The sequence below is a fragment of the Hypomesus nipponensis genome, chromosome 1, assembly GCF_054491055.1.
Source record: "Hypomesus nipponensis isolate SF chromosome 1, ASM5449105v1, whole genome shotgun sequence".
Taxonomy (NCBI): domain Eukaryota; kingdom Metazoa; phylum Chordata; class Actinopteri; order Osmeriformes; family Osmeridae; genus Hypomesus; species Hypomesus nipponensis.
The window spans coordinates 16,410,471-16,426,742 of NC_140361.1; the positions used below are offsets into that span (position 1 = coordinate 16,410,471).

Consider the following 16,272-nt stretch of genomic DNA (forward strand, 5'->3'; position numbering starts at 1 on the left):
TGGAATATGGCAATTAAAAGGGGTAAAGAATTACCAAAAGAGAAAAGGTTTGAACAAGATATAATACTTATAATTTATATTTATGAAAAAGACAGTATTCTCAAACCGATGTCAATAAATTTACCAAATTACAATCTGAGTTGGAAAATTTATATATATAAAATATTAAGTTTGGGTAGTTTTTATCAGGTCTGGAACATGGTGAAAGGAACACTAAATAGTTTCATAGGTTAGATAAAACAAATGCCAGACTTAATAATATATATAAACGTAAGACGCCCGGGAGCGCGGACGAGGGGGCGCCCGGGAGCGTGGGCACCGGGGCGCATGGGAGCGTGGGCACCGGGGCGCATGGGAGCGTGGGCACCGGGGCGCATGGGAGCGTGGGCACCGGGGCGCATGGGAGCGCGGGCACCGGGGCGCATGGGAGCGCGGGCACCGGGGCGCATGGGAGCGCGGGCTCCGGGGCAGGCGGCAGCCAGAATGCCTCGGGCGGAGGAGGAGGCGGCCAGGAGTCCTCAGATGGCCTGGCACTGGGCTCAGGGCAGGAACGAGGCTGGGGCACAGGGCAGGAACGGGGCTGGGGCACAGGGAAGGAACGGGGCTGGGGCACAGGGCAGGAACGGGGCTGGGGCACAGGGCAGGAACGGGGCTGGGGCACAGGGCAGGACCGAGGCTGGGGCACAGGGCAGGAACGAGGCACGGGCACAGGGCAGGACCGAGGCTGGGGCACAGGGCAGGACCGAGGCTGGGGCACAGGGCAGGAACGAGGCACGGGCACAGGGCAGGACCGAGGCTGGGGCACAGGGCAGGACCGAGGCTGGGGCACAGGGCAGGAACGAGGCAGGGGCCCAGGGCAGGACCGAGGCTGGAGGTGGGGTTCCGGCTGGGGCTGGAAGCAGGACTTGGGGTGGGCCTTGAGCTGCAGGCTTCGGGGTCCACCAAAGGCCAGGCGGGTCCCTAGGAAAGGGTTGGGTGAACTCTCTGCTGGGTCCTTTATAGGTCTTAGCATTCTGTCACGACGTGTGGAGGGGTAGGACCCAAACGCAGGAGAGTCAGCAGGCATGGCCAAACAAAGGTTTAATACGAGAAACGGGAAACAGCCAGGGTACACGCAGGGACAAAGGGTAATGCTGAGACAAAGACTGGACACAAAACAGGAATCTAAATACACAGAACAACAAGACACAGGTGAACACAATGAAACTAACGAGACACAGGTGACGACAATGACAGGGAACAACTAGGGCAGGGCAAAACCAAAAACAATAGGGGGGCACGGCTGTGGCCGTGACATCTTGTGGTATAAAACAAGGAGCCCAGTTCTAGTTTCTCTTAGTAATGCAAGTAATGGCACTAGATTTGTTTAATGAGAAATTAAATGTTGCCAGCTAGCTGATAATACAGCCATTTTTTTAAAAGATTGATTTCAGTTTTAAAAAATTATTGACTGTCTTAATGTGTTCTCAAAATTTTCAGGATTAGCGTTAAAAAAAAATTGTGGTGGGCCGTTATCGGCATTAACGTGCTGCGTCAACGTGAGACTCTCATCGCGCGATAACAAAAATATTGTGTTAAGTTGGGTTGGGAGCTGGGTCTATACTACGCAAGCTATGATGACTTTCACCTTGATTTTTAGCTCGGATGTATACCTAGCCGAATTGTACTGTAGGGGGCGAGAACAAGTCTTCGAACCTGTGTATGCCACCATTCTGGTGTCTTGAAATGATTTTGTCAGCAAAGTTGAAGTTAGCTAGCTAACGTTAACTTTATTGTCCAATTCAAGACACCAGAATAGTTTTATACATAACCACACGTGATTCAAATTAGCTACTTTCATCAGAGCCTGTTTAGAGAGAGCCTGTCCTCTCCCTATTAAGCCCCATTGTAATGAATTTGGTTGCAGTTCCACCAGAGTTCCACTGGGGGTGATCGCGAGCGAGTGCATGCTGAATGGGAGTCTATGGAGCTAAACAACTAAATTTGTCTCTTTCTCTTGATTGTCGTTGAGAAATCTCAGATTTGATTGAAGTTTTTGCATGTTCAACATGGATTTTAGGTTGAAAGTTGAATGAATGAGTACTTATGTCATTTCGATTTCTTACAGGATGAGTCGTTGTTGGTTAGTGAAGGACTGACTACAACCAGAGATCCCGCTTGATGGCATCCGAAGCAGAATCAGAATGTCAGAGCATTAGCAACATTAGCAACAACATTAGCAAGCCAAAACTCTTTCTAGCATGTGTATTGACAGGGAGAGCCTAACCTGTCAGCTGTGTTGTCAATACCTCGAGAGAAAAAAGGAAGAGACCAGAGCTTGCTGTAAAGCAATATCTCTGGTCGTACGATGTGTATGATGTCATTGACATTTTAAAAGGCTTTTTAGAACAGAAAAGGCGCCTTTAAAAAAATCTAACCCCCAGCAGTGTGTATTTTTTTTGCCTCCCCTTTCAAATTCAGAATTCAAATTACCAGACCAAAAATTATATCCTGAGAAAGGTGGATTTTGAGTGTAATAGCTCCATAGACCTTAATTCATTCTGCTCTCGCTCGTTAATGCCCTCATATGGAACTAGGGTGGAACTGTAACCAATTCAGAACCCGGAAGTTTCCAGAGAGGCAGAACTCCCCATAGACATAATCAGAGCCTGTTTAAGGAGAGCCTTGTCACTCCTTATTAAGCCCCATTGTACCGAATTTGGCTGCAGTTCCACCAGAGTTCCACTGGGGGTGATCGCGAGCGAGTGCATGTTGAATGGGAGTCTATGGAGCTAAACGGCTAAATTTGTCTCTTTCGCCTGATTGTCGTTGAAAAAATTCCGATTTGATTGTAGTTTGTGCATGTTCAACATGGATTATAGGTCGAAAGTTGAATGAACGAGTACTTATGTCCTTTTCATTTCTTACATGGTGAGTCGTTTCTGCCCATAACACGCTAGCATTCTGCTAATGAATGCTGATTGGTTAGTGAAGGACTGATACGACCAGAGCTCCCGCTTAATGGCATCCGAAGCGGAATCAGAATGTCGGAGCATTAGCAACATTAGCAACAACATTAGCAAGCCAAAACTCTTTCTAGCATGTGTATTGACAGGGAGAGCTTAACCTGTCAGCTGTGTTGTCGATGCCCTGAGAGAAAAAAGTAAGTGACCAGAGCTTGCAGTCAAGCAGTAGCTCTGGTCGTACGATGTGTATGACGTCAATGACATTTTCAAAAGCTTTTTAGAACAGAAAGGCGACTTTAAAACAATCCAACAGCCAGCAGTGTGTATTTTTTTGCCTCCCCTTTCGAATTCAGAATTCAAATTACTAGACAAAAAATTATATCCTGAGAAAAGTGGATTTTGAGGGGTACCGCTCCATAGACCTCCATTCATTCTGCACTTGCTCGTTAGCGCCCTCACATGGAGCTTCAACCAGTTCAGAACCCGGAAGTTTCCCGAGAGTGGCAGTTCTCTCTATATTAGACATTCTCTGACATAATAAAGAGTAGACGCCGCATTGGCTGCTGGGCGTGAGAAAAGCGGCCGCCATCTTGGAAAGGGAAAATTCCTAGTTGCTTAGCATCAGAATAAACAAGATACCAGCACTGTGCAGCATATTCCTGCTCAAATCGATGAACAATCGCAAACAAGAGTTCAAGGGATTACTTTTCACAAGTAAAATTTAACATTACCATACTATTGGTTTTATTTTGTGAAAAGAATAACAATGTCCTGTATCATAGCTACATGTATGACCTTTGCAGCAAAGCAAACCACGTGAAAATCAGTTCGGTATTCAGTTCGGTATAATTAATTAAATGCGCTGACAACTCATGGCCCCAGCCAAACAGATTACGCTGAGTGGAGCAATTGACCTTTCCAAGATGGCGGCCCCACGGCTCGTCAGCGCCAGTAGGCAGTAGCAGTCCATGCGGCGTCTACTCTTTATTATGTCTATGGTTCTCACCATGTAAGACATATCTGCCTACACTCTGATTTGTGTCCAGCTTGTTATGAAACAAGCTACATCACTTCTTCTTTAAGCCGTAACCTAAATTCACTACTGCAGGAAAATATTGATGATCTTGTTCCGGTCCATGGTTATCCAATTTGCTAGCTGTCGCTGTCAGATAAAACGAGGGTCCTATAACTGCGGTCCTGAAACTGCAGTCCTGAAACTGTAGCTCTCCGGCTCTGCAGGTACATGCTACTCCTGCAAGTACATGCCACTCAGCCACTTTTCTACGCTAGACCGGAAGAGCCGGAACTGGAAAGATGGCACGTTCCGGTTTTGCACTGAGAACTTTTCATAGAGATGAATGGGGACGCCATCTTGGAAGACAGAAGTAGCTTTGTCTATTGATATATAAGTCTACGGGGATAACGCACATTTACACACGGCCTTTATTGAACCGTTTTATGATTTACATTTTTGCATTTAGCTTTTATCCAAAGCAAGTAGCCTGTAGAAGTGCAGTAGATAATCAATAACTCAAAGTACTCACATTCTCAATAAGATTGTTTAAAATTATGTTGCATTAATAGCCGTAACCTACACATTTTTCGAAATCATTTAAAAGAGTAACTTAACAGTTTTTTCATGAACATTCATTTTGGGGTTTCCTCAAATTCTCGAAGTGCTATCAAACACAGACATTATGAAAGTCTGGTCCTACCGTAGCAGACTAATATGCATGCAGTTCTCTACTGGCGTCTTCAGGTTATTGTATGAATCCATTCTCCACCTGTACTAGCTTAACTTCTTAGTGTGCTTTACTATGTTTTGACAATTATGTAGATGTGGTGTAAGCAAAGAGGGAGACTGTGGAGGAACGGCAAACACAATGCATCTGACATAAATTCATCTGTTATTTCACACAATAAAAGATCCTCTTTGGCAACACACTTTTTGTATAAACACAACTAATGTTGTAAACACAGTAGACACAAATAGGATGAAGATTATAATTAGTACAAAATTCAGTTCTGGTGTCCCAGACTCATACAAACAAAAAAGGGAAGGATTGTGTAAAAACTCAGTCAGCAGTATAAGGCTTCCATTGTAAGCTGTGATACATTCCGATTTATGAAGGTCTGGAATGTTAACCTTGGCTTTCCTCAAGGTTATCAGCCAGTTTGTATCACAGCAGTTTAAAGCGTTTCCACTAATATATAGAACTTGAAGACGCACAGACAAATTAGCAACCAAAGAATCATCTAATGAAACAAACGCATTATTTCTAACATCAAGCTCTCTTATTGGAGAACATACAATGCTGTCAGGGATCGCAACTAGGTTGTTGTAGGAAATGTTAAGCTGAGTCAGTGCTGTTAAACAAGGTAAAGACCAGTCAGTGTTTGTCATGTTAATTTCACTGATACTAAGTGACTGTAGACTTCTCTGGACACCCTCCAAGGCACCCAAGTGTATCATCAAATCTGCATTCCTTGCCAGTTTGAGAGAAACGAGAGGTGTTTGATCAAAAGTTTTTGGATGGAGAACCTCTATGCCATTGTCTTGCAAGTTAAGATGTCTTAGAGTCCTAATTTGGCTGAAGTTGACGCAGGACAAATCAGGTTGTGGGCTTGGTTTTGTCATGTTGTCTTGTTTTGGTCTTGGTTCACATGGCTTTACGGTGTTCTGTTGTAGGTTCAGAGTCTCTATACGAGGCAGGGACTGTAGAGAGAGGGGGGAGAAGTGTGTGATGTCATTGTTTTGCAAGTCAAAGTACCGCAAGGAGGGAAAGAGAGGTTGGGCAAAGTTTCCCATAGTACGATCTTGCGCAGAGTCATAGCTGACATCAGAAAGACAGTTTGTACTCAAATTCAGTGTTTCCAAAGCTGTCAGATACCTCAGGGTTTGTAGAGGAAAGTACCTGAAGTGATTGTTACTCAAGTCCATATAAACCAATGGCATGTGCCTCCAGTTGGAATATATGTTATCGTTCTCTAAAGTACTGTTCTTCGCACATGTGATCTCTTTGTAAAGAGTGTTGGACTCTGGCACCTGGACCTCTGTGCTCATGGCCCCCAACATGTTGTGTTGCAGGTGAAGGTGTCTAAGACGACTGGTCGTTGGGACAATTGGAAAATAAAGGAGGTTGTTGTGACTCAGATCCAAGATTTCAAGTTTGTACGATTCCTCATCTTCGTGTGTTACAAAGAACTCAATAGAATTTCGGCTCAGGTTCAAGAATTTCACCTGATGGAGTTTGAAGTCACAGATGTGGGCCAAATTGTTTCGGGCCAAGTTCAAACTTTCTAGTTCTCTCAAAGTTTGAAATGTCCCCGGCTCTATATCTGATATGACATTATTTTCAAGGGAAATCGTTCTCAAGCCCTTGGCTCCTGTAAAGGATTTTGACATGAGTTTCATCAAAGTATTTCCTGTGAGATCTAGGTGTTCCAGAGAGGACATGTTGGAAATGTAAAGTCCTACTGCATCACCATCTAAGCTGTTCAGAGACATATCCAGCCTCCTCAATGTTTGGAGGCGCTGTAAGGTTTTGCTGTTTATCTCAATGTTGTTGTTCAGTTCATTACAGGCCAGGTTCAGTTCTATCAGTTCTGGAACATTCTGGAAAACCCGATCATCCATGAGCTCAAGATGGTTATAGCTGAGGTCCAATCTTTTCAGGTCTGGTAGAGCCAGCAGGCCCAGCTGCCGGATCATGTTGTGGGAGAGGTCAAGTCCCCTAAGCCTTGGGTCCAGTCCATCAGGAACTGATGTCAGGTTCTGATGTTGCTGGGACAGCTCCTGGTTTTGAAGTAATACATGTATCATATGCTTAGACATATGCACATATGCTGGTGTGTAAGTGAAATGGTGCTGCAGAAGGCTTGCACTTTCAAACACTACCAAAAGTACATAGGGTTTCTGGAAATCAATACATGACAATGTTACAATATTAAGTTTGTTAATCAGAACAACTACAGTAAAATGTAGACTAAATGTTTCCTATTTTCTGGAGGTCCTACCTGGTAGTGCAGATCTTTCCTTCCAAAGACTGGGTAAAGGAGAGAGTGTGACCAAAAGAGGTAAAAGAGATTGAGAGTGTGTCCCATCATCATTCTGCTTATTTTGCTTGTCTGGGCAGCGCTACATGACTCTACAGCCATATATAGCCGCTCGTCATGAAAAAAAAAAAAAAAAAGTAAGAGGAAAGAAGGGATGTAGACACCAGATACGCTGCTTGTTGACTTTTATTAACCCAATAAACACGTTTGTCACAACACCCTCTGAGAGGAGAGAGCATGTCGAGTTTAGTATACTTGAAGAAAATATTTGCAACCCTATCAAATTGTCAAAAAATCGTTTTTTCTAGATTTCTCCACATCAATTAATTTATTTAATTTATTTTAAGATCTATTCAAATTTTGATGAATGACAAATGCTCCTGCCCTGAGCACAAGCCTTCATATAGCCATCCAAGCATGAAACATTAGATCATAGTTGTCTCTCACTCACCTTATTGTGTGACACTGTTCAATTGTTTTTTGTAGTTGACCAAATTACTCATACATATTTACATATCTGTATAAACATATATGTAAATATATATATTTGACTTTTGTGTATGACAAACACTAAGGTTTTCAGTTTCAGAATGATTTGGCGTGTTTTGTTGTTACCAACCTTTCTCTATTTACAAAGGGAAACAATTCTCAATTGTTTTTAAGCAAACCTTATATTTAACTTACCCCTGTATCAACTTGCTTTAATCTCTCCAAGTAAGGATCCTTTATTATGAGTTTAATTTAGAATTTTAAGCCACATTTCTTTATTCTATGACAGGTATGTCTGATGACACCCATTTTTTATATGCACTGTCAGTACAAATATGTGTTACCTTCACGTGAGGCATATTATATCAGCCAACTGGACAGCACCTCTTCCATGGCAGGTCAATTTATCACTGTTTGTTCCTGCTAGTTAAATTTGGAACTCTTTCCTAAACGGAAACCTTGCTAAAATAGCCAGGAAGAACAAACAAACTTCCGGTGAGGAGGTGGGGGGAAGCCCTGTCGAAGGTATAAACAGACACAGGGTTTAAATAAACTGTGATGACAGAACACAGCAGAACACACAAACAAAGACTGTCATGGGACAAGGACCAGAGTAGTAGTACCTACAGGCTTGAAGGCTACCTGCACCCGAAGTGACAAGAGATTTATTTCTATGTTGCTATTTTCACCACAATACTCCATATACAAAAGAAAATGACAGAGGTTTTAAAATAAGAAAAAAGTTGCAGAAAGCATAATTTGTATGGAACTGCTTGGAAATATTTTACTGATTCCCTGAGTGGTTCTGAAACGTCCATCATCCAGTTTACATTTATCTTTAAGGCTTTTACCAAGACCATATTTTTCCTGCTGTCATTGAATGTCTGTATCGGCTGCCTCCAGGTCTTTTTGGAGGCTGTTACATCCTGCTGATAACCACACTTTCAATCTTCTCTCCAACACTGACAGTGTTGACAATGTTTCAAGCCTCATTGTTTTCCCCAATTTATTGTCATTTTGTTCTTGTCCTCTGCTCCATTTAGTTTTTTTTAATAAACATTTTGCATCCGTTTTTTGTGCATCCCTCTACAGTGTCAGGAATCCCTCGTAAAAGCAACACTGGCTTCAGTGAACTTTCACTGAAAGTTAACTAAATAAGATATCTTCCTCGTCAAATATGGATATCAAGCTAACCTGCAAGCCAGGAGCCAGTATAATTATTATGAAAGTATTTAGCTTGTGGGGTAAACATGTGGAATATTATCCTGTGCGTAAAATAGAGATAAGATCAGGCTTGCAAAAACTGTCATGGCCTGACTGGCCAGTGACAAACCTTGGGCCAAATCTCTTCTGCTCTTCAGTGGAGCTCAGGTCAGCTGCATAATGCCAAAGAAGGTGGAGTCAGCGTCCATGGAGACCTGGGCCTGGGGTCGGTCTGGGATGACCAGCTCAAGCTCATCTCTCTGGTCCAATTTCACTAGACCTGGGTAAGGAGTGAGAAAGGGGCTTTACAGTTGTATTTTACCTGAGGAGGGAGATAGATAGGGGAGGGTATTACAGCTCCAAAACATCTGGGGAGGGAGAGAGATAGGAGGGCCCTTCTGCATCATTATGCCTGTATATGGAGCATTTTTTATTTTCTATAGGGGAGAGGAGGGTGTCAAAAATGTTAATCTATCAAGCATTGCACAGTCGGTGAACAAGTTTAAGAAAGCATTATTGCTTGCGGCCAGCCCACAAGGAGACAATAGCATCACACGCCATTGTGCTACAAGTTTGCCTGCTAGCATGTTGTGCTAGCTACCTATTTAAGCAGCCCCGCTCTTTACAGTCATGGGCTAAGACAAAGGCATGCAAATGTCCCATGGCACTTCTTCATTGGCTCCCTTGCATAGACCTGGCGCGCATGCATGTTTAAATTTGTGCGTGTTTACGACATAAACCCTGATTGAAACACAATAACAGGATCTCCTGATGTCGTAAAAGCTCCTTCACAAAGGTGTCAAGCAGATGGTCTCCAGACATGCGTCTCCATCTTAAGGCCGAAATATGCTTCTGCGTCTCCGTTTACGAATGGGCGGGCGCACGGATACGGACGGATAGACTGCGTTCATGGTTCTCCGTATGCTGTGGGTGCTGAGAACAATTCACCGCCAGAAGTTAGAAGCGCAAAGTTTTTTTGTAAGACGTCGTAGAGTGTTTATTTACCTACGTTACCGAGAAGTCGGAGCAAATTTACAAATTAGCCGTTTAATCAATAAAATATGCACATTTTCAGCAACTACACTGCCCATTTCCCCTCACTTTTTTATTCAGATGCTGATTTACATGTACTGTTTAGCTGAAATATGAATTGTAAGAACTTACAGCAATGGCGGACAAAGGATTCTGTTCGTCCTGTTTATCACGGCAACCCCGCCCCTGATGCAAGCAGTTCTTAATACTGACCAATCACAGCCAAGGGGGTCTCCATAGCTCTCCGAAATTACGACGGATAGTTGTAAATATAATTGTATAATTCAGGAGGTGCATGTCAAGCTCTCCGAGGGCTGACAGAGAGCTCGTAGAGGGCGTTCTATGGAGACGAGGGCGTTCCCATGTCTCCGTTTTTTCGAAAAACGCAGAAGCATATATCGGCCTTTAGTCCTTGTCACACAGCATCTCCTTAAAACAAACAAACCCCCAACATCTTCTAGTCTTAAGAAAATGCTCACCTTTCCCAGGGTGATAAGAAAGCCTAGAGTTTAGTTTGGGGGGCTTTGTTATCTGCTGACAAAGAATGCTGAGCATCTGTATTATTCAGTAGAAAACATCACATTCTTAATTTCTTTGACAAGGGTAGCATTCTGACACAATTATAAACTTCCATGCAAGGTTAGCCTGCAAAAGAAGTTGCTGTTTAGTGTTTTATAATGGCCATATTTGTTAGAGAGTTGCCTTGCTTAGTACTTCGAAACTCCCAACCATTGTCCTCTTACTGTATTTCCAGTGTGTCTCCTGCAAATTTAAATAATTTACAATGAACTGATACTTCAAGGCACTTAAAGTTAAACATTTAATTCAACCACTGCAAGAAACCAATGGATTAGTCTCCTAAGATGCAATTGTTAGACAAATCAAATGCACCTTCATAATTGTCAAATACCTTCATTTATTCTGCAGAACTTACTTATATATTACCTCTCATGGTCTCTGCAAAACATTTATTTCTGAGCATTTTGCATTTTGAGAAATTGATAATTGGGGCATGTTGTGTTTGAGAACTTGTCGTAACATAGCACATACAACATTTGTCGTTGTTGAAATGTTTCTGTTGCAACCATATTATGAGGGATTTATGCAGTATTGTTGAATAGATGGTTCTATTGTAAGAACCATCTATTTCCATATAGCCATTTCATGCCAACCTGTCACCGGGTCTAACATTTACAGTATATGAGGCACAATGTGGTAAGGGCACCCACACATGGCTTCATGCATAACCCCCACAAGAGATAGTGGACATTCTGTAACTTAACTTGTCTAATCTTCCATCATGATTGACAGCCAATTCAAGTACCAGTGTACTTTGAAGTCAAAATGTGTATCCGCTACACAAATTGCGTACAGGTTGGCAGGTCTGCTTATTGATAGCACGGCAGGGACGGACTGGGAGTAAAAATAGGCCCTGGACTTTGATCCGGACCGGCCTACCAGAATTGGTCCCGTATACGCCACCACAGCGAGCGCCCTGCTAATGCATGCAAATTCTGTGCCTGATGTGATGGACTTCTGATTTGAGCGAAAACTAGTTTTTGGAGCTTGAAACAAACAAACATAGCCGTTTGTCCAATTGGTAAAACGTTGTCTAGTGAAGGTAATTACGTTTACGTTTCTTAGCCCGGTTTTCCATCTTTATATTGTTTCAAATTAGCTTTCGATCTGTCAGTGTCACTGTTGTGTGTAAGGTGCCAGTATGGTACTCCGACTCCGTTACGGATGGGCGGGCCGCCGGATAGGACGGATTAATTAGCATTTCTGTTGCCTTTATGGTTCTCCGAAGGCTGGGGGTGCTGAAAACAATTCACCGCCAGAACAGTAGGTGGAGAGCGGTTTTTTGTCGAAAACACGTTGCTTTGTTGCGTCTTTGTAAGTTAGAAATTGTCGTTGTTTATCTCCCACCTCTCATCACACGTGTGACACTCTTACCAGCTGTCACTAGTCAGACGATGAGTGCAGCAGGTGCAGTCACATAATATTATATTAAAGACAAACTCAAGGCCCGCCGCGTCATTTTATGTGGCCCGCGGAAGATTAATGGGCTAATGAAATAAGTCTACGCTGCTTTACAGCGTGCATTGACCATAAACGACATCTCTCACCATGCATTTCAATTGTGTTACGGCTAAGTGACGACATCCCGCCTCTAGAAAGCAGTGTATGCACATCAGTGTTAAACGCAAAGTTTAACTGGGTGAAGGCGAGTATGGTTTGAATGACAGCACTCCAATGCAGCCGGTTCTGCGAACGTACCCCATGTGCATTTTCAGCCAAGGTCCTCGGGCATTCAACCAAAGTTGGTATCGCTCTCGAACTTGGTTAGAGTACTCAGCCAAGCTAGCATGTTTCTGCTTCCCTTATCGACAATTTGGAGCCAGCAATGATGAAGACATCACCTTCATTAGACAAGGTTTTACCTAGGCTATTGGAAAACGGCAATGTTTATTTTACATAAAGCTCAAAAAGCTATTCTGCGTTCAGATGAAGGGCAAAACAAGTTTTGCTCTTGCGCTATGCGCGCTTGCATTTTGTCACCAAACACTGAGAAAAATTTGCAAATGTATCCTCCAAGAAAAACAGCAGATTGTCCAAGAATTAAAAGGCGGACTTAAATTGCAGCATAATATGCCCTATGTTCACAAAAGCTACAACAAAAACACCATGTTTTTACATCGTTACTGACGTTACAACGTAGTTACAACAGGCCCTTTGACGGCAACCATGCTGATGTGGCCCTCGGTGAAAATGGGTTTGACACCCCTGCGATATAGACAAGGCTCTGGTTTTGTGAATTCATTTCTCCACCAAGTGTATAATCCAATGTGAAAAATGATAAACAAAAAGACTGATATAATTGGAAACAAAAAGATCCATAAAACTGTATGTAGGCTACAGTCAAAACTACAATGTACTACTCTAGGTCACTAAACTGTGGCAGTCAGTGCATAGACAACAAACTCACGTTTCTGAATTCGCTAGAGTAGAGCATAAACTAGCTCACAATAAAATTTCTCTCCAAGAAGTTCTCATCACAGACGTCTTTCAAAAAGACGACCTTAGAGAAAATGCCTTTCTGTCGAAGTCGGAAATGATGTCGTTTGGAAATGATGTCGTAGCGGACCAATCACGGCCAAGGGGTATCCGTCGCGTACAGCACGGCACGACGGATCGACAGGAATTTAAACGGTGCACGGGAAAGGTCTCTGTCGGCCCCGCAGACGACGGAGAGGGCGTTTCAGGGCGTTCCAACTATGCGTAGGCCCTTCCCATGTGTCAGGAATCGTATAGTACGGAGTAGCATATAACGGCCTTAAGCGGCACTGAGGGCGGCATACGTAAATTTTGAATTTTCCACCGGAGCTTTAACAAGCTGGCTAACGTTGCTTTCTCTCCTGCTGTGTTCAATGACTCAATTCATCAAGCTGTAGCTAACGTTAGCTAAGTCTATATCAACAGAGCTCCTGGGTAACTTAACTTAGATATACCAGAAAATATAAAAATGATTGGAACCATCATTCACCAAATTCAGTCAGGTAAATCGCCGAAGCCAGGAGTGCTTTCAGCTTCTGATGGTGGTCCCCCCTAACCTGGTCCTAACCAGACCCTTGTACATTTCATTTGTACAGAGGGTCTGGGATCGCTCCATTGACAAACGTTAACTTCCTTGAAGGTGGGTCCTCTGTTGAAGTTTAAAACTATTGGACCTGCCCAGAGCCACTCTGATTTGCCATAACCAATCGCAAGCGTTCGCCTTAACCAACTCCTTCACCACTACTGTAACGAAGCAAGCTGCCGTAGCTGGAAAATCTAACTTTTACAGAACCCCGTGGGGAGGAGGGCCAGGGTTTATATTTATAAACCTGTTAAATACGCTAATGTTAATACACACACTGGCGTTTTTGACATAGCTACGCTATCTAGCTCTCTAGCTCCTAAATTTACATCTGATTGTACAGTACAGTAGCCAAAGCTAGCTCCGTTACGTAACGTTTCCTACACTGTAGTTTGTTTAACATTTCATAAAATTAACGAACAAGTTATCAACTCAACCAGTGAGCATGTGGGGCTACTAAACTTAGGCTACCAGCTACGTGTAGGGCGCTCCAAACTTATTGTCAGATGCACAGAACAACACAGGGTCAGACCGAGCATAGGTTACACATATGATAAGCTAACATAAAAGGTCTTTCTCCTCACACAGCATGGGAAAGAGCCGGTGCTCAATGATGAACGATCATATTGGTGGACCACCAAACACCCAGGTTATGCAAGTCTTTGATCAGATCAATTATGTCTTTTGGCATTGTCTGCAGTTACGACAAGTACCTAGCTAGCTACGAGTACATCACCACTCTGTGTTGTTCAACTTGTGAGTGTTAACAATATTTGCATCTTTACATCGGACAAAAACACATATTCTGCATCATATGGGACAACTGCGGTCCTGCGGGTACATAATAACGTATTGGTTCGAAAGCATACGCTATAGGATGAACAGGGGTGGGTATGATGGGTCGACTTCAATTTTTAATGCAGTTTGACAGGTTGAAATTGAGAGCAACCATTCTCGTGATGTCAGATGTGTACGTCATTTAAACATGGCGGCGCCCAGTTCTTTTTGAGTACATAATTTACACACAAGAAATGTCAATTATTTATAGAATATGGCATATGGTATGTTATATATTTTTTTAATTCATTAAATGTATATACTATTATAATATCACTGTGTCTAATCGCAGTTCAGTTCCACTTTAACCTACGGATATTCGGCAGCGTTGCCAAAACCACAGAATAGTTTTGCTCTCATCTTTCTCCGCCGCCATTACTGAACTACTCAAACTAGTGCACAACATTAACGTCATCGTTCTCAGCCACTCCCTCTGTTCGCTGATTGGACCTACAAAAAATGTGTTTCTGGAAACCGACTTCAGAGCCGAGCTCCCAGACCTAGTACAGAAGCAAAATCCAAATTGAGCTGAAGTACATAGGAGGGCAGAGCCAGGCTAGGTCCCCCCCCCTATCTTGGTTTCAAATATCAAACCTCGACTTTGCCTGCCGGCTTTGTTCCAGCCTCAGTTTGATATTTCCCGGCATGACCTCACTCTCGGTTAGTAAGTAGTTATTAATTATAATACGGATAGATGAAATCAAGCATTCTGATTGGTTGAGAGTGAGACATGGGGTATGCGCGTCGGGCCTAACAACACCCTTGAACACATACTTTATTGACGATAAAGTACTGACTCTCGTACCTTATTGCTTAAATAGCATTCACAAAAAAAGTGTTTTTACTGTTGTTTTGTTATAAAAATGTGCTATAAGCCGCATCGAAATATAAGCTTCACCACCACAAGAAACATGTAAAATCGGGGTACAAACCGCGGCTTTATTTCCAAAAAATATGGTAACTCATTGAAATGTATATTGATATGTGGAAGGTTCTACCTGTCCATACACCATGTAGAAGCCGTTCTGTTGGATCAGGATCTTATTTCCCTCAGAAGATATGGCTGCCCCCTGCTGCACAGCAACAGTCCACGGAATTACAGTTACATTCCCTATGGTGAGAACATGGCTTTAACATCAGAGAAGTGGTGAGAAAACATGTTCTTGATTTCAACACAAGAACATGGCAAGAGAACACGATTTTGACATCCGCTAAACAGCTGATAAAAAAAATAAATAAGAATATAATTCGTTATTCACGTAACAAATATATATATAATTTTTTACTTACCTCTCACAAAAGGCTGTTTTGCAGCATTGGCTGACAGCTGCATAAATGAGTGCGCTGATAGGGTAAAAAAAGTTGATCTGTATCTACTTTATAACACTTCTGACACATTGTTTGTCTTAAACCTAGTCTTGGGCAGTGTCATGTATCCACGTTACCAGAAACCCCCTACCCACATCTGCAGCCCTGCTGCACTTCTTCCCGTTTTGTTCTTCGAACACTTGCCCTCGTTTGCTGTCAGAAAAAAAGTTGCCTGAAAACATGCTGAGTTACACAGAGGATTAAATAACTAATTGACCTTCATAAAGTGAGTCCAGTTGAGATAAGGGTCTACTTTATGTCCTGACTCCTTGATCTGCAAATTAGCAGTACAGTAGGGACATACCAAAAAGACAAACAGAATTATCAATGAAAGTGTGGTCGTACTGTTTAGTTTTGCCAGAAATTCTAGGAAACAAGCCCTTTACCGATGCCAGCGTTCTCATCCACATACCTGCCCTCGAGCGACTATCCCAGCTAATATTCCATTATTCAGTTCCTCCGGTTTTGAGAAGGCTGGTTTTGGCTTCCCTGAAAGTGACACTAAGTCGGGGGCTCTTTTCAGCCTCTTGAAATTCTCATCTAAAACAGCTACTCTGTACACCAGGAGGAAGCTGATACCTGATGTGAAGGCTGTAACCAGTAATAAAGTATTGTATTGCATTCTATGGCTGTCCTGAGGGCCAGAAGGTGTCTTCGGTTAACTGGAAGGGTAATGTCGCACTTCGGTTAACCCGGAAACTGCAA

The 16,272-nt window shown here is 42.8% G+C and overlaps 2 protein-coding genes across 2 annotated transcripts; both read right to left on the bottom strand.

Moving 5' to 3' along the window:
- Positions 1-4,361: 4,361 nt before the first annotated feature.
- On the bottom strand, positions 4,362-7,087 carry LOC146302842 (transforming growth factor beta activator LRRC32-like). The gene is made up of 2 exons (XM_084697311.1): positions 6,963-7,087; positions 4,362-6,741 (listed from the first exon to the last, which is right to left on the bottom strand). The coding sequence occupies exons 1-2, from the start codon at positions 7,053-7,055 to the stop codon at positions 4,858-4,860; spliced, it is 1,977 nt and encodes a 658-aa protein (XP_084553437.1). The 5' UTR covers positions 7,056-7,087; the 3' UTR covers positions 4,362-4,857.
- Positions 7,088-7,169: 82 nt separating this feature from the next.
- Positions 7,170-16,237, bottom strand: LOC146302843 (tumor necrosis factor ligand superfamily member 13B-like). Its single transcript, XM_084698500.1, has 4 exons — positions 15,490-16,237; positions 15,198-15,310; positions 9,584-9,626; positions 7,170-8,973 (listed from the first exon to the last, which is right to left on the bottom strand). The coding sequence occupies exons 1-4, from the start codon at positions 15,530-15,532 to the stop codon at positions 8,858-8,860; spliced, it is 315 nt and encodes a 104-aa protein (XP_084554626.1). The 5' UTR covers positions 15,533-16,237; the 3' UTR covers positions 7,170-8,857.
- Positions 16,238-16,272: the final 35 nt, after the last annotated feature.